At 36.3% G+C, this 19,596-nt stretch overlaps 1 protein-coding gene across 1 annotated transcript; it reads right to left on the bottom strand.

The window, feature by feature from the left end:
- Positions 1 to 4,554: 4,554 nt before the first annotated feature.
- LOC135713446 (uncharacterized) lies at positions 4,555 to 5,531 on the bottom strand. Its single transcript, XM_065236562.1, has 2 exons — positions 5,274 to 5,531; positions 4,555 to 5,196 (listed from the first exon to the last, which is right to left on the bottom strand). The coding sequence occupies exons 1-2, from the start codon at positions 5,316 to 5,318 to the stop codon at positions 4,651 to 4,653; spliced, it is 591 nt and encodes a 196-aa protein (XP_065092634.1). The 5' UTR covers positions 5,319 to 5,531; the 3' UTR covers positions 4,555 to 4,650.
- Between the last annotated feature and the right edge of the window lie 14,065 nt (positions 5,532 to 19,596).

Raw genomic sequence — 19,596 nt, forward strand, 5'->3', positions numbered from 1 at the left:
GCACGTGGGCGATGAATTCACCCAAACCGTTTTTGGTCCTTCATACGATGGCAGGTTGAGTACAATTAGAAGTAATTAAACTTGACCAAGTCGAACAGCGAGTGTAGTTCACAGTCTACCGACAATTAACATCATCATTATCATCAATTGAAGATTGTATGAAGAATTTGGAATCAAGAACCAGTGTTAGATTTTTAACAATGTGTTATCAAATCCAACATTACGTAGGGTTTTTGATCTACTTTCCATCCATAAGCACAACCCTCACATTACTTTCCTTTTTTGTTTGCTCAAAATGGAGTGATTCTACTGCAGATGGCTTCCAATTGTACACCTGTGTTCAATATAATAGCAGCGATATTTCGCCGATTTTCATACAAAATGGTCAACTTTGACAAGTTGTAACTTTGTTCTCATAAGATCAATTCAGCTGAAACGTTCGCCACGTTCGCTAGGAGCGCTTCTTATGTTTTGAAAACAATAAATATAAATATTCATACAACACGCTCATACAAGCTTTTTTTGTAGCTTATGAGCTATAACACATCGATACAAATGTATTATTGAATTTGTGCACGGTGAAATTATTGATATTATTGTTGTTTTCTGCTCAATAGAACGGCAATGGGCGATTACGACGCAGTAGCGCTCTACCCAACAAATGGAAAGGGACATGAATTTATAAAGTATCTTTAGTACACACATCCTATTTTTTTTGTTAAAGAAGATCTTGAAGATTGGACGAATTTGGAATAAAGAAGCAATGTTTGGTTTATAACAAAATGTTGACAATGTTTGACTCTTTAACAAATCCTACGGTACATGTGGACATGTAAATAAATTTAGTCATCTTTAGTAGAAACATTCCTTTTGTTTTTGGTCAAATCCGTTCGAAGAAAAGCGATGAAGCTTATACTTAGTAGGGCGGAAATCAGATAAAAACCCCTACAACAGTTTAAAAAAATACAATCGTAGAACGTTCTCAACCCAATTCATGCCTTCCTCAAAATTGACCTATGCTCGCTTTCTACTCTCTATATGGATCATTCCAGCTCAAGTGGGTACAAAATTTAAAAAAATGGTGGTCGTTGTCACCGATTTGAGCCAAACTTTTCCAAAACGCTTAATTTGGCATTCTGAATAAACGTCTTTTTTTTATTTTACTCTAAAGTGGCTAGATCCTTCTGGGATACAACCCTGGATTTTCGAGATTTTTAAAAATTTCAACTTTCAGAAGAGATTACTCCACAACCAAATAAGCTATTCGTGATATTAGAACGTCAATTTGAAAGTTTTCAATGTAGATTCACATAGGTCTAATCACATTGTGTTTTTGTTATAGTAACTACAGTAAACAGACTGATTACCAGCAGGTATCAAAATTGTCAAAAAAGGCCTATTTTCACCATGGGCGGGATTTTTCAATTCTTAATATTTTGGGCTCAAATTTTCACCACACTTTGGAAAAATCTTCTACTTGATGTGTTTGCAAGGCCATTTTTTGACAATTTTGATAAATGCCGGTAATCAGCCTGTTTACTGTAGTAACTATAACAAAAACAAAATCTGGGTACACCTATAAGAATTTACATTGAAAAACCTTCAAATGGACGTTCTAAGATCATGATATTTGGTTGTGGAGTAATCTCTTCTGAAAGATTAATTTTTTTTTAATCTCGAAAATCAGGGTTGTAGACTAGAGAGATCTATGCACTTCAGAGCATGCGTTGGTTAGTCGTTTAGGTCATGGTGTTGTGTTCCCTATTTTAATTGCCTATATTTCGCTCTCAGATCGCATCACTTTTCCTCTCCCCCCAAACTATTATGGGTGAAAAAGAGAACCCATATTTGGTAACCTCTCGCAACCACAATTCAAAAGATATTAATAATAAACTAATCTAGAACTGGACTTAAACATATAACATTTTCTAAGACTGATCATGATTAATATAGTATGAATAATGAGAATTGTATGAAGAAAAGACGATCCCAAAAGAAAGTTCCCCAGCAATAAAACTATTACTCTGTGCTAATCTGAGTTATTTCAAAATGGGAATCCACAAACAAAATACTCAAAAACTATACCCGATCTCAACAAACTGTACCGAAATCAGAACAGCTTAACTATTCGGTAAGATTTTTGTATTTCTATTTAATAGTATTAAACTACTTTATATCGAGCTCTTTTCAATAATTGCTACATGTGAATAATGCAGAACAAGTTTAAAATTGTTCTATAGCCAAATTGGTCAAAAGGTCAAACTACAACCGAACCGCTCAGCCGATCTGAACCCTTCAAGCATGAACATTATGCTTTCCCAAGCGGTCCCTCCGCGCTCTACCTCTGTTAACCCAAAACCCTAAAACTGATTCAAAGATTATAATATAGATACACACCTAGAAATAACTAATCTTACACGTGACAGAATCCGTCTTTGACATAAAAGATGAGACGTAAACAAACATGTTATGTAATATTAAGTGCTCCGAGACTGAAACATTCGTTGCTCGACGAAAAGTACGTTTGATTGGGCTATATTTCGCGTCTATTATAACTCAAATTTATGTCAAAATTGACGCTCGTATATTTCACATTCAGAGCACCTAAATTGACATGATTTTTTCTAAGTATGTAGTATAAAATAAAATATGCACTTGCATTGTATTGTCCATTCAGAAATCATTAGACCCTAACCCACTTACTTTGCCAGACTTCAGCATCAACCGGTGGGCAGTGCACTCTACACTCCCTTTGTATCACATTCATCTCAAATTTCATATTTTACCCATTGAGAGTTGATTAATCACAATACAAATTGTGACCAAACGCGGACTTGAGGTTACTAGAGTATTAAATAATCTAGGTCCTATTAAAAATTAAACTTGAGACGAATAATTGTAGATGCTCGATTTCAGAATAAACTGTAATATCCTGTTTCATGATTTCCATAACGCTCGCTCTCAAGTAAATTTCAATACATTTTGTCTCTTTTTCCAAAAATTCAACTGTAAAATATGCTCTTTGGATTCATCTGTCTAATGAAGACTGCTTGTGAAATAAAGATTGGGTGAATATAAACAAATGCTTTTATTTGTTTATTTTTCTTTTTTTTACAAATCTGTCTCAAAAAGCGTAAAAAAACCTTCTTGTCTTTTCCGTAAACCAACATATTACAAATTTATAAGATAACGTATAAAATCATTATCCACCGCCATGTTTGCTAACAGGTAAGTCAACTATACACAGCAAAAAAATAATTTTGATATCACGTCAAAGTGGATGCACTACAATCATGTCGAAAATATGGTGTAATATTACTTGCTAAAAAGGACAAAATTATCATTAATACAATGCATGAACTGACATTACGCTGCTTTTACTGCATTTGTTTATTTATGTGGTCATAAAAATTACATGAAATTTTCGACATGATTGTAGTGCATCCACTTTGATGTGATATCAAAATTATTTTTTTGCTGTGTAGGCTTGAAATATTAGTAGGACGTAACAGTCAATAACAAGCAAAGCAGATAACTGCATTTTCATAAACAGTTATTCCCCACACACAGATTTATCTGGAAAGGATCAGATTTCTTATAACATAATTTTCGATTCAGAAATCTCAATAGATTTAAACGGATCTTGAAACATTCTAAAGATTTATTCAGGTCAGATTTTTAAATCATTAAAGATGAAAAATATTGAGCTCAAAATACAAATAACAAAAAAAAAAGTATTAGCCAAACTTAGAGTTGTTCCTATTCTCACTGTAGAAAAAGATATTTCCAGGGTCGGTCTAGATTGTTGGTGCGTGTATACGCTTCTTCAGGTCTTATGCTAATCGTAATAATTGAAAATTGTACTTGCTGTTTTTGAAAATGGTGGGCTTATGCTTGCATTCTAAAATCTCGAACAGATTATTTGAATATTTCGAGCACAAATTCCCCAGACTAAACCTAGCTATGTTACATCACTGTGATCTTTAAAATATATATAATATAATAATAATATATAATTTAAAAATCAACAAACAAACTTGCAAAACTTTTGAAAAACTATTTCTGCACATCGCAAACTCAGATTTTAGTTCTAGTAGAAAATAATCCAGTAAAAAGAGAGAAAATGTTCTAAGATAATAACAAAAAATTCATCATCGTGCATTAAACATCACATCATTATCATAATGTTTAAGGTTTCTAATTCAGTAACTATTTCATCGGCGTAAATTGAACCAAAAACTTTCGCAAACAAATATTATCAGCATTCTCAATAACTTTTCTACAAATCGGAAACCTTCCAACGTTGAGTCATCTAGCATCGTTAAGCTAATTTGTGTAATTGGTTAAAAACGAGTCGATCTTTCAATTGCAAGTAACAATACCATCTTACGTGATGTGAACAGTCTAAGCACGAAACGTCCATCAATACCACCCATTAGCTAAGTCATTCATTTGTACGCATCATATCCAATTTACTAACCCTTTGCCACTTGCACGATAGCATCGACGATGCTAATGATAAGGGAGGAAAATGAAGCAAGCCAAACTCAAAACTACTGGTACACGAATCGAGTCATTTATTGTCAGTTATGATACTCACATTTTTCTATTAAAAATAAAGAACACTAGCACGCTAAAAATTCACCATTTTTACGATTGGGCTGTCTTGTTTGGCTCCAACTCCGTAGCGGTTTTCTTCAATGTGTCGAAAGTAACATCGTACAACTGCTTCAGAGCGGATTGCAGCTGTTCCGTGGCACCTCGGCTAGTTTCCTTCAGTTGTTCGCCGGTTTTTTGAGCTTCGGTCAACAGCGATTGGATACGGGTCTGCACGGATTCCTGATATTCCTGGGCCTTTTGCACCAGTTCCGGGTTTTGCTCGCTGAGCGACTTTCTAGTTTCGGCAATCTTTTCGGTCAACGACGTAATGACAGGATCGAGAGGGTTCGGGTGCTTCTTCAGTTCCTCTTGGATGTTCGTTTGAACGGTCTTCAGCTGTTCGACATACTTGTTGGTGTTCTTCTGGATTGTTTCCACTACTTCATCGTTCGATTGAAATCCCAGTGATTTCAACACACTTTGATTAAGCCCAGTCAATGCTTCATGGGCTTTCTCCTGAACTGCGGTAAGCGTTTTCAAGAACGAATTCTCTGCCAGTGGTTCTGGAGCATCTCGAACAACACGTGCCAGTGAAACCTGTCCAACGGACGCCAACAAATTAATAATGGATATCAATTATCCCTGAAGTCACGTTCGGAAGCAATTTGATTTACCTGAACAAGGCATACAGCCAGAATCGTAAACATCAACTTTGTCATCTTGAAAAAATTACTGTCACTAGAATCGGAAATCACACCGTTTCGTACCGTCCGAAATCAGAACCTTGACTAATCCGATCCAATAGCGTCTTGTAGATTTTATATACGCTACCAACACAAAGGTGCACCAACGCGTCTCACCTCAGCGATCAATTTGAATTGTAAGCTCCGCGTAGCAAAGCGGCAACGAGCGGGCCCGGTGTGTACGACGAAGGCTGGAATTCTATTTACCCAGAGAGCTCGCACCGGCGGCGACGGCGATCGAGAAAATGCACAACACAGTGCTGATACTGTGAATCGATCGCACAGTATAGGAGGGCAATACAAATACCACCGCTATAGGAGATAATTCTGAGGTTCATATTTGGTTAGTTACTTAGTTTTCTTATACTTATTCATATTTGGATTTACTGCCTTCGATACGGAGATAGTTACCGATGAAAGCGAAAGCGTATGTTCCCGAGCATGGTCCAGCATAAAAATGACAGCAACAGAAATCAAATTTTGATATAAACATCAAACTGAAATCATAATTTGATTTCAGTTCACGCGATTGACAAATTTGACATCAAATTTTGTTTTCATTTGGCTGTACAATTGCTTTTCAAAAATATGTTGTTTGACGTTTTGTTTCATTGCGTTAGCAGAACATCAAATTGAATATGATGTCACAGGAAGATTTTTTAGTTCTCAGTTTTTATATTTTAACCGTTAAAACGACCAAAAAACAGCAGCAACCTGAGTCATCATTATCAGCGCAGGGCTAGTAGTACGTATGTGATACAATAGTAGTGACTTTAGTGACTAAAATAATCAAAATAGTGACTAAATAGTGAATTTAAAACATAAATAGCGACCAAATAGTAACTTTAAACAATTAAAAAGTGACCAATAGTGACATTTATTGATCAAAAAGATATGATTCCAATCTTTCGTTGACTGCGACCCCCTTCGAGAAATTTTATAAACTCATAACTAGTGATGCACCGAATATTCGGCAGAATACTTAGGTCGAATATCAAGCTCTATATCAAGCTTTGCAGTATCAAAAGAATGGAAGAATGGCAAAATATCGGATAGCATTTCGGTATAAACGTCAATTGCCTGGCTGAATAGCACTACAGGATGTATTAGATAAAAATGGCCCACACATATTTGCTCACAAAAATTAAACCGATTATCGGATTTGCTTGAAATTTTCAGGGAAATAAAAACATCTAAGGGGCTGTTCATAAACTACGTAGACAGCTTAGAGGGGGGGGGTTGACAATTATCCACGGCCCGTACAAATTTTAAGAAATTTGTATGAACAACTGTCTACGAAAGGGGGGGGGGGGTCAATAATCCTTAAAAAAAACCGTCTACGTAGTTAATGAACAATCCCTAATGAGTTATGACTTACAAAATTTGTTTTATTCAATTTACTCCGTTGGATCCGTACCTACCACTCCAACACGTTTCGAGCGTAGTGACAGGATGCTGATCAGGCCAAAACAGAGTTGATCCTCTGTACTTCCTTATGAATGGCAAGAGACGCTTCTTAAGACACTCTTCCGTGTAAATCGCACCGTTGATTGTTTCGGAAGTGATGAAAGGACCGCTTATTTCTCCACATCCGAAAATCACCAGCCAGATCTGGAACGATTGGTAACGAAATATTCTTGCCCAGGAAGTTAACGGAAGTCAGCCTTGACGTAAGTTTCGTCATCCATCACGATGCAACACGATTTGGTGAGCAACTTCGTGTAAAGTTTTCAGGCGCGGGTTTTCGCAGTGATGTTTTGCTTTTCATTCCGGTTTGGGGCTTTTTACACCTTGTAAACATGTAACCCAGCACACTTCACTAAACATTTATATAATAAAGTATTAAAAAAAACCAGCACGCTTCATGGTTTTCTGCACAAAACCGACACCTAGGACTTTTCAGGGATATCTCTAATTGACATGTTCTTGAACTGTTGCACCAAATATCTGGCCATTTGACCACTTTTACGACCACTCCCTTCCCACTCCCTTTCTATGAAACTTGACAGATGTAAACAATACACTTTGAATAAGATTTACTCAAATTTTCAGGATTTTTACTCATAACCGTATGTTAAAAGTTACAGAAGATTTTCGGTGTGCCATTTTTATCGAATACACCCTTTATTCGGTGTATCACTACTCACAACCCATGAGCATTGATCTTTTTTTTTTCCTTGATATGTTTTCCGTCAATCTTGTTAAAGCATTGATCATGCTTCTTTAAAATAATACAGTTTTACGGTCACATGAATTTTCTATCAAATAAGAAAGAGCATAATCCAATTCTAACCTCCATTTCTTTGCTCTTCACTCATTTCTCTATCTCGAGTTTTTGAAAACGAACAATTCATTAAGTTGTTTTTAGATTTAAATCGTCAACTAGTGAAACGTAAGAATCTCGGAATAAGACAAATTTTGACAGTTTAAGGATAAACAATTTTAAAGATTTCGGATGCACAAACTTCTGTAAAACCTCAAATATTAACCAATTTTCATAACTCTGGGACCTAGGCAACTTTTCTAGATCGCAATAATAGAAAAAAATCTCATTATTCTCTAACGCGGAATATTTTTCGAGATGGTAAGATCAAGGACATAGACAATTTGGCATGCATCTAGGCCTTAAAATGTAGATCTTGAAAAAAATAATTTTAATACTCTGGAATGTATTCTAGAGATTGTGGACCTTTCTTTATTGAATCCCCGAGATGAACTTGTTTTTTTAATGTAGATTCTTATAGGTGTACCCACATTTTGTTTTTTATTATAGTAACTACAGTAAACAAGCTGATTACCGGCAAGTATCCAATTTGTCAAAAAAAGGCCTATTTTCACCATGGATGGGATTTTTTATTTCTTAATATTTTGGGCTCAAATTTTCACCACACTTTGGAAAACTCTTCTTCTTGATGTAGTTTCAAGGGCAAATGATTTGGACAAATAGTTTTTGAGATAAGACCAGATGAATGAGTGTGAGTTTTAAGTTTTTCTGGTGGAAAATCAATGCTATTTTTTTTATTTTTTTATTTCCTTTACACCGATGGCACAATCATATTTTTATGTTATTTTTTACATGAAGAAGAACATGACAGTTAAGTTAATTAAAGGGGAATGTGTTTTCAAAAATGAAAAATAAGGGTTCAACGTTTATTTTTCTTTATAACTATAATAAAAAAAAATATTCTTGCTCGTGAGATTGGATGCAAAAAAATTAATTAATTACTCAAATAAAGGTATAATTCATGTAGCAGCTTTCATCCACAATTGAAATTTTATATACCTGCTAATCTATCTGATTTCATCACAACGTTTTGGGTGTATCCATAGGAACGTAATTTTCACTTGTAGGACCGCAATTAAATTATGAACAGAATAAATGAGCTAGTTATGATTTTATATAATGAGAATCCTGCCCAGAACATGTGAAAATAACATAAAAATATGATTGTGCCATCGGCGTGAAGGAATTCAAGAAAAAAAAATACCATTGATTTTCCACCAGAAAAGTTTGAAACTCCAACTCACTCGTCTGGTTATATGTCAAAAACTATTTGTCCAAATCATTTGCCCTTGAAAATACATAAAGTAGAAGAGTTTTCCAAAGTGTGGTGAAAATATGAGCCTATAATATAAGGAAATATTTTTTTTTTTTGACAATTTGGATGCCTGCCGGTAGTCAGCCTGTTTACTGTAGTTACTATAATAAAAACAAAATGTGGGTGCACCTATGAGAATTTAAATTAAAAAACCTTCAAATTGACGATCTAAGATCACGAATAGCTTATTTGGTTGTGGAGTAATATCTTCTAAAAGTTGATATTTTAAGGACTTATCCCATAGGGAAAAATGTCAAGATCACAGGTATAAAAACGATTGTAGTGAAGAATCGGAACCTACCTAACTAATAACCAAAGATTCTAGAAGAGCTTTTTGAGTGCGTTGATTTATTTCCTTTTAATTCCGTTATAATTGCTTATCTTTTGACAAATACGCGTATTTCGTCTACTACATGCAGACTTCATCAGTGCCTAAAGGAGAAAAATCTATAAAACTCTTTAAAAAAGAAAATCCGCAAAGGCTTGGTAGTCATCATAATGAAATAATAAAATTGGACTGCTAGCGGAATGCTTAAATAAAACAGCCAGAAAGTGTATCTTCTATTAAATTCCACCCAATTTTTGGCATACATGACAGATACGTGTTTTGACTACAATGTGTAGTCTTCATCGCTAACTTCGTCAAAATTATCCATTGCTCGCTTTCTACTATACAATTTTCACACTGCCGTACTCTAACGGAACTATCAACTCTATACTTTCATTCTCTCATTCATCGGTTAAATTAGTCCACTTTAATACTGATAATTGACGTTATGTATCTCTAACTAAATGGTTAACTTTACGCATAAAGAAATAAAATCATGATTAGTTAAAGTTGTTAAGCGTTCATCATACAGCATGTGAACAGTTTCAGGACAAAAAGCAAAAAATTGACTCGGTCTTTTCGATTTGCATAATTAGGTGCAATCGTTCACATTTTTGCAAAATTCGGCCATTTATGATCAGGTTTTTTTTTTCTTTCAATATGGCCGTCTTTGACATTTTTCAATAACCTGTAGCACAAAAATGTCACTTCTGATCGAAGCGACGTCTGAGACGAAGTTGTAGAGCAAAAATAAAGTCTGCGTCTCCATCGATTTAGAGCGACTGTAACATGGTCACGACGCATGGTAGTCTAGACGCATAGGAGTATTGAGCGAAATCCCAAAACTTGATAACTTCAAAAAAATATATCTAAAAAACGACAAAAAAAAACACATATATTTCTGATATAATGTGTAAAAAAAACCCTCTATTTTCAAGGAAAAATATAAAAACCTATTGCGGCCTCTATCTACAAACCAAGAAACCCATAAAAAACAAATACAATCAATGTTTTTTTAATCAAAATCAATTTTTTAATATTATTATATTTTTCCTCAAAATTATTTTTAATTATCTTTCAATACTTTCATCTTTGAAATCGGTCCAGTAATTCAAAAGTAGAGATTTAAAAAAAAAATCATTTTTGGAAAAAATCTATATTTTGGACCACCCTAACGTGTAAATGGTATTTTACAAAAAGAAACAAAACTACGAATTTTTACGAAATTCTGAGAACCACTATATCGTTTTGCTATGGAATGGCTGACATGAGGTTTTGGAAGTGTCCTTTTTGAGCCTTACCGGAACTGGTTCCAGGTATCCGGATGGGGCCAGATTCACCTTGGCATGATGTTTTTTTTTTTACTTCTGGCTGAAAATCATAAATTTTGAGCCGTTGGATGGTACCAATACATGAGGTTTTGGAAGTGTACATTTGTGCCCTATCGAAACCGGTGCCAGGTATCACAAATGGCCAAATTCGATAAATCTCGGGCAGGGTGCCATTCTAGGTACTTTTATCTTTTTTGTGAGGGCAATAGATTAAGAATCGGTTCAAAAATTGATTTTTGGTCGCGAGTGCAGGCTGGGTCTTTTTAGACCCTAATCCACAATGTGTCATTTTGTTTTGTAGCGGTGTGGACTTGTGGAGTAGTCGCTGAAAGCTTCTTTTGACAGCAAAATGTTTGTTTCCTAAAGTTAGGAAAAGTGAGGAAATTTCAGGTCTCAATCATATTTCGCTACAAAGTTACAGCTTTTTTAAAGTGACGCCAAATCAAAAAAGACCTTAATGAAATACACACTTAAACATATGAACATATGATAGTTTACCGATATTTGGATCTGGTTTTAGCCCAATTTCGGAAAATAATAATCATTTAATTGATCTAATTCTAATTGGAGAAATCTCAAACTGCTAAAAACAGCAAAATAATTTAACGAACTATACGGCATTCCCATTTTACTTTGCCAAAAATACTTAAAATATCTGTCAAAACGCAGACGGACACATTCCAAACTTTCGTTTTGCCGAGAATACGTAAAATAACTGTCAGAATGAAGTCGACCACTATGGTTGAAAAAGAGAGCGTTTTTCAGCCAATGGTCAACAGCAGTGCGTCGCAATTCAGAAAAATCCCGTTATATGAGTTTTTTGCCGCGACTAGGATTTATGGCTAGATTGATGATTATTTGAAGCGTGTTTTTCTTCGTGGAACCACATACTTGTATAAAATAAAAAAAACAGTGTTGTAAAATTGTACACAACTTCTTTTATTTCTCTTTACAATCTCGATCATAATTAAGCAAACAAATAAAAAAAATATTTAAAAAGCTACCGAGATCACACACGAAGCTTTCGCAAAATTTGACAGTGTGGTAAATTTTGCTTTGCCGATCTCACGGCAATTGAATGTTTTACCGAGATGTTTGCTGAAATTTTAATTGAAACCAGGAAATGCAGTATTTAATTGAAATGCAATATTGCACTTGAAATCTGCAAACTACGTGACGATGCTACAATCAAGCTTGCTTCAAAAATCAAAACGTACATTCTAAAACTATCACTTCTTCGGTTCAAGTGGTTCAGACGTTTTACGAGCTGTGTCTGAGGCAGCCAATTACACCTTAGACAAGAATTTAGCAACCAGCGACTTAATGGTACTCTGAATGCTCGCCAGATAATCCTGAGCTGTTATGGCCGTTCCAGTATCCTGATTGCTAATCATAGCTGCTGTTTTCGTGATTTCCTTCCCCAGTTTCTCCAAATGCCGTTGCGTGCTTTTTAACCGTGCTGTAAATAGTTTGCAATTTCCCATTAAGCATTGAGGACACTCTCACGGGTGCCTTCAATAGTGTCATGAATTTTGAATCCAATACGAAGAATGCTTATTAAGGGATTGGCTGCAGATGGTTCATCGATGGAAGAAGCAGTTACAATCTAAGCAGGAAGACCATTAGTCAAAGCACGCAAAAATTAATCCTTAGATGATTCGTTAGTTACCTGGTCAGCAAGTATTGCCACAGCAATCAACAGTAATTTGATCATTATCGAACAAGGAGTAGTCACGAAGTGTATTTAGTAGCATTTATAAACGAGAGATGATATGATGATTTATGGATTTAAGATAGAATCTCGAAACATTCAAGCGTTTTCAAAAATAGTATTTTACAAGCTTTTTTCATTCCTTGTCGGGAATTTTCATCACTGCGACCATTTTTCTGATCTAGTGTGATATATTCCCCGTTTTTTAGCTATATCAATTATTACACAGTTAATTTTTTTTTCGCCGAGATTCCAACAGCCGAGTAGTTCTGCAATTTATTTAGCTGAGATTCAGTAGAACAATTGCTGAAATTCAGCTAACAAATAACATTTTGCTGAGATATTAGCTAACAAACAGATATTTTGCAGAGATATCAGCAAAATTAAATACCGAGGTAGTCGGCTGTTGGAGATTTTAGCGAGCTAGATTAAGTGTGTAGGATCGCCATTGTTTGACTAAAAGCATTATCTCAGCACGGCATTACACTTCGAATAAAGTGCACTGCCGTACTGGGAGTTGTTATCCAAATGTCAAAGGTTTCTATCAGCTCCTTGTCGGAGAACTTACGTCTTTTATTGAAAATTGCCGGACAGTGTCATGGCAAATGTTCCGAGTCTTCCTTTTCTATGCCATAGAAGCGACATACATCACCTTGAAGTGATAACGGCTTGGACAATGACTTGTTATAAGACCTGCATATATGCTAAGATCTTTGTTAGAAAGTTGCAGGATTTTGTGGATCACAGGAATGTTTGGATTGATGAATCGCTTCGACTGCCTAGCAATTGAAGTTTTTTTTTTTGTTTATTAATTTATTTGATAAGGCTCAACCGAATTAACTTTACAGAGCCGAGGATTCTTGGTTACTATAAATACAATACATCTTAAAACTATAGTCAAAAGGTACAACACAATAAACACTTTATCTTCCGCTATCCAAAAAGCCTCCTCCATCAGAACTGGAGCCGCTTCCAGTAGTTTCATTGTGTGGCAAATTGTTGTACGCCAACGAGGGTCAGAACGCGTCCATTGCAGCAATGGACGCAAAACGTGGTCAGCACTCACACACTCATCACGAAACGGTTGCTTTCCAAAGTCGACGACGCATCGACCGAAAGAACTGCTGATGAAGAACAATGAGGAGGACCACACAATGGTTGCTGTCAAGAAAACAGACGATCGCGTGGCACACATCGAGAGTGGCCTGCTTTTGTCGACAGCCGAGTGAACACTCAGCAATTGAAGTGTTCTTCCAGTTTTCCTCCACTTTTGAAGATTCCCACGCTTTTAGCTCCATTCATAGAGATGCAGGCGATAAGTTACAAAAGGGCTCTGGCCCTATGAACTTATGAAAAGATCCGAGTCTTCATCAGCATCAGTGCATCAGCTCTTTCATTTCCGTCAATCCCGCAATGACCAGGAACCCAATATAAGTTGACTTGATTATGACAAGACATTTTTTGAAGTGATTGAACACACTCCCAGACAAGTTTTGATGTACATGTCACCGACTTTAAAGCATTTAGTGCAGCTTGACTGTTGGACATTATGCATATATTTGAACTCTTATAGTTTCTACGCACACATATAATAGAACACACTAAAATTGCTTGGATTTTAGCTAGGAACACAGTTGGTCATCTACCCATAGGAACCGATTTGTCTAACCCTGGGCCAGTTACTCCTGCTCCCACTTGGTTGTTCAATCTTGAACCATCTAAAATAGCCATATAAAAAACAATCGATCCTGGACGAAGAACCGGACCATGAATTACGCCCAGGATCAAATACTTGAAAAAGTCGATGTTCTTTACTAGAGAGTTGATACTAACAGCTTTTAGAATGCTAAGATCTCCTTCTAAGAGTTTCACTGACCTTGTAATCCTTAGAGCACACTTTTCGGCTTCTAATTCTACAAATTGATGCAATGGAGCATATCAAGCAAAGCATCCGATGCCTTCGATCGTGTACTTCTTATTTAACCTTTTCTTGAGAGAGTTGCTAAACTTTGAAGTTTCTAACTTTCTCTGAGCAACACTCTCTTTTGTGTTTGGCCACCAGACCAATGCACCATAAGTAATCCTGGGTTTCATAATTTCGGAGCAAATCCAATGGATGATTTTCGGTTTCAGTCCCCACTGTTTACCGAATTTTCTTTTACATATCCATAGAGCATTAGTAGCTTTATTTATTGTCTGTTCTAGATGCATGTTCCAATTAAGTTCACTATCAAGGATTGCTCCAAGATATTTTACAGCATTAGAAAGTTCCAAAAGTGGGCCTTCAATCTTATTTTGTCTAATGGAAATGTCTTCCTTCGCGTAAATGGCACAATAGTAGTTTTAGAAGGATTTATGCTCAATCCTTCCCTATCACACCACGATACGACAAGATTTAAGGCAATTTGCATTCTGTTAGTGATAATTCAATCATATTTTCCACGTACAATTATGACTTTATAATCTAAGAAGCAAATTATTTCGAAGCCTATTAAATTTTTGAGAAGACCACAATATAGATGATAACACGCCTCCTTGTGGGCATCCTTTGCTTGCTCTTACACTGATGAGTGAGCTTCCAAGGTTTGCTGATATTTCTCTTTTTGATAATATTGATCCAATTTACAATGCGTTGATCGAAACCACGTTTCATCATAGCTGTAGTCATTGAATCGTGAGATGAATTATCGAATGCACCTTCAATGTCAAGAAATGCAGCAAGTGAAATTTCTTTGGCTTCAAAAGATCTTTTTCTAGTTTTGAAACAACCGTATGGAGTGCTGTTACTGATGAATTACCTTCCTGGTATGAAAACTGATATTTGCTCAGAGGATTTCTAACTAGATATGATGATTTTATGTGTTCATCTATTGTTTCTTCTATTGTAGACGCGAAGCTTATTGGCCTGAAGAATTTTGGTGAAGTTTTATCCTTTTTATTAGCCTTGGGAATTAAAATAACCCGCACTTGTCACCACACTGCCGGTATATAACTTAATATTAAGCTTGCTTGAAATAACTTCGTTAGAATAGGCGTTAAAACCGCATTTCCCATCTTTACTAGTACAGCAAAAAATCCATTCCTACCTGTTGACTTGAAAGGTTTAAAGGAGTCAATCGCCCATTCAACTTTTCTGTTAGTAAAGCAGCACCTCTTGTTCTGTCTAACTCAGACGTTTCATTCAATATTTCATGAATATTTGTCCTGGTTTCATCGATACCAATTGCTGTTGTCGTTGCGTTATGGTCTTCGATTGAATTAATAATAGATCATGGAATTTGCGTTCTCATCATCAACTCTAACGTGCTCTAGGTTGCTGGAGTATTTTCAATGTACTCACATGTATGCCTCCTGTGTATTCTCTTTGATCTCCGTATTTCCTCATTATAAGCGGTGAGGGATTCCTTATGTTTTTCCACTGTTGTGTTCGTTAAGCCCTGTTGAAAAGCTTCCGGGTCTTTTTACGAAATGTATGTAGCCTGTTGTTCCATCAAGGTACATCCCTGTTTGTAGAATTTTCCTTTTCGATGCTGCTCTCATAAACGGCATGTATCAAACTTGAAAGTTGTTTAGAACTATTCTCAAATCCTTCACTAGTGTTTGGGCTTATTTCTATCGTGTCTTTTCCTGCCACAAGCTCTGAAATATATAACTCCCAATCTGTTTTCCTAGGATCTCTAAAAGTTTGTATGAGCTGACCAGTAGTATTTTCTTATAATCTTTGGTTTTTATTAGTTAGGTAGGTTCCGATTCAACACATTGTAGTTTCATTTTTATACCTGTGATCTTGACTTTTATACCTAGGGGATGAGTATTTAAGGGGGTAAGATTTTGATAAGTTCTTTAGTGGGAATGACACTGATGAAGACCGCACATTGTAGTCGAAATACGTATCTATCATGGATACCAAAATTAATTAATTGGAATTAAATGGAAGATAACCTTTTTTTTGCTGTTTTATTTAAGCATTCCGCTAACAACCCAATTTCATTACTTCATCATCATATCAGTATAACTATAATTTTCATTTACAGAAAATAGTTATCCTGCATCTCCTGAAGGACCAGAAGGTGTATCAAATAACAAATCATTGTTATTTACATTTCATTTTAATATAATATAATATGATCTATGGTTTTCAGAATTTGGATTACCCAGAGAATAAATTGAATATCATCATACATTAGGCCAATGTATTTAAATTGTTTTACCTTTGCAGAGTTTTGCTATTTCAAGAATTATTCATTGATACTTGTTGTATGCACAAACAACCTCGATTATTTAGCAAATTGATTCTTTACTTAAATTGTGGATTCATTAAATAGGCAAAGTTGAGTTCAATCATACCATTGCAACTAAAATATTCATATAAAGCTTGAGTTTAGAGAAATTAAGTGACTAAAATCGAGGTTGTTTGTATTTTCTTAAATTTTATTAATTATATTTGATTTACGGTTTAGCGGCCTCACCTCCGACCACCGGGCTCTAGTGATGAATATCATCAATTACTTTTACTTTGATTTACGGTTTAGCGACTTTGCATGTAGACCATAGATCCACCGTTGTATAATTGGCAATCCACCCATGTACTGAATGGGAATTGTGGGTTCGAATCCCACCGGTGCCCTTAGATTTTTTCGGAAATTTTCTCACACACACGTCTCTTACTGATGATATGTGCTTACCTCTCAGTATGTTCAAACTTTCTTATAAATTATTAATTATATATAGACGAGATGGCTCCGGAATTTTGACGTCTGTGTTTTAAGGAGATACCTGTGATGGGTCGAAGAAAGTCTACGAGCAGGCCGGTTGCTGTTGGTGTAGCTCCACACGGTTATTTGAGTGAGATCATTCCTTTTTTATCTATACAGTAACCCCTCCCTATCGTTAGGACGTCAATTCAGCTTATCGTTTGCCAAAACGAACCCTGCAGCAAATCATACCCTCTTATCCAACATCCCAGTGATCCCTCGTGGAAGTGCAGAGGATTTCTTGGCTTCCATCAAAGCGAGTGGCGCGTCAACACATTCCTACCCATTCCTTTCTTGACCTGCGTGCGGGCGGGGCCGGCGCTGGTATTGTCTAGTTAGAGATCACCAGTTTTTACACATTGAGGATGATTGCTAGTCCCAAGCATCGTCTATTGGTTCTCTGTGTAAGTACAGCTGATCTGGCAATAACAGAGTAGCAACCGTGAGCGGTCAATCATGCTCATGCTCATGCTCTTCCAATTACTGAAATTGCAGCTCTTGGAGCTAATTGCCCTTCATCGTAAATTAACTTACAAGATGTTGTAGGAACTTCTAATATCCTACTTTTATTTTTCCATGGCTCCTGGATAAGGGCAATGTCCAGTTTTCTCTCTGTGAACCATCTACAAAGTAGGGCAGTTGCTCCCTTCGCATGGTGAAGGTTCACTTGAACAAATTTTATTTTATTGTTGTTGTAGTTGTTGTTGTTCGCCGCTCGCATGGGGATTTAATTTTTCCCCAACATTGGTTTTGCGGTTCCTCTTATTTGGATTATTTTCTGTTTGGATCCTTATAATTCTGTATCCTGGCTTCGATCCTTGTTCTTGTGGTGAATTTTTTTTTCTTTTCTCTTGTCACCGACTGTATTTGTTGTGTGGCCAGGAGCATTATGGTTTGTTTTGACGTAGGACTACGTCTGTGATTTCTATATGGAGGTACACTGAAACAGGTGAAAACCGAAAATGGAACATGTAACAAAATTATGAAAGGTTTTGAACGTTAATAGCTGAGCTGCGCCTGGACCAATTTCAATAATTTTAACACCAATCGATCAGAAATATGTCTACGCAAATTTAGGACATTATCATTTTTCGAAATTTTACTATTGAAAATTGCACGAATCTGCAACTGTTGCTATGATAAAATTATCACCGATTGCCTGCGAAAAGCGATTTCCCTAAAACAGATTTCAAAGTTGAATTCCATACGGTATTTGTTCAATCACCGCGTTGTGAGTGGTGGTGTTCTCAAGTACACAACGAAAGGCTGCCTGCAAGCAGCGAGCTGCAGCCCACATTAGCATCCATAGCAGGAGAAAGAAGTCGCATCGCTATTGATCGGAATCAGTAGCTCTTCGTGATTCGCTGTGGGCCATCTATGTCAAGTGCGTCATACAAAAGAGTATAAACAGAGATAACCTAAATTCCTATTCTTACACAAAACACAAGCTCCTGCTGCAGTTAACAAATAAGATTTATTATATAAGACCACGTAGTCCTACGTCACCATTGCGTACAACCCCATAGGGCTGTCCCTTGTAGTTTTGTTGCTCTACGATCATCTTGTCATAGCCAGTGCCTTCGTGGGCCTTTTGAGAGTCACCATCATATCATGACTTTGCCCTGGTCTTAAACTACCATTGTGTAGATTTGTCATTTGGAACTTTTTCCTTATGTTGGCATTTCCAAACTTGAAATCAAGGATGAATTTACTGTTTTTGATGAAGTTCAAGGATCTTCCGTCGACAGTGAAAACTAGTTCTACATGTTGGTTTTTTACGTTGCGCTGCAGTATCCTCCATGCATCAACAGCCAACCCATCGTGTTAACTTTCTAGGAGAGGCAGAGTTTCTTCATTGTTGCCCTGTGCACCCCAAGGGAAGAAAGTATGAGTATTTCAGGACACGGTATTTCCTGCTAAAAGCTCTGCCTCTCATCAGGGAGTGACTGTAGAAATAATGCTTTTTAACCAGTCTGCAGATTCTTTATTTTATTTTCAGACTATGACTAAATAGCCCGGCTTGAAAACACAATCGCCAAATTTTGGTTTCAATGGTGCTTTTCGTTGTCCTGCTACTTTAGCTAAAATTGCTTTTTGTGTAGTAATCAACTGACCTGTTGTGAGCTCAACATTCGGGTCTCCTTTTGGGAGCACACCCAGCTTCACATGCTTTGCAACATCGCTGTACGATGGGTTGATCTTACCCTCTTTACCTCTAGGAGGTTCTGAATGTTCTGATCGAACCGCTTCATTTTACAAGCTTGAATGTATCCTGCTAAACCATATGGTTACGGTTTTATTGCAATGATGAGCATGTTTTTTTCTTCAAACGCGTCATTCACGTTTGAGTTTTAAAACAACATGAAAACGAAAAATCCAAAATTTTAGCCCACAGTGCTGCCTTCGTTAGTAGAAAGCGAAGCGAAAAATTTACAAACTTACTTCCAAAAACAATCAACTTTCACTTAGTCTAGTCTCCCTGAGTAGAAAGATTTTGAAACACCAAGGAACAGTTCTCATTAGCCCTCGAA

This window comes from Ochlerotatus camptorhynchus, unplaced genomic scaffold (genome assembly GCF_037179485.1).
Source record: "Ochlerotatus camptorhynchus isolate MF236.1 unplaced genomic scaffold, CSIRO-AGI_Acam_v1.1 ptg000556l, whole genome shotgun sequence".
NCBI classification, from domain to species: Eukaryota; Metazoa; Arthropoda; class Insecta; order Diptera; family Culicidae; genus Ochlerotatus; species Ochlerotatus camptorhynchus.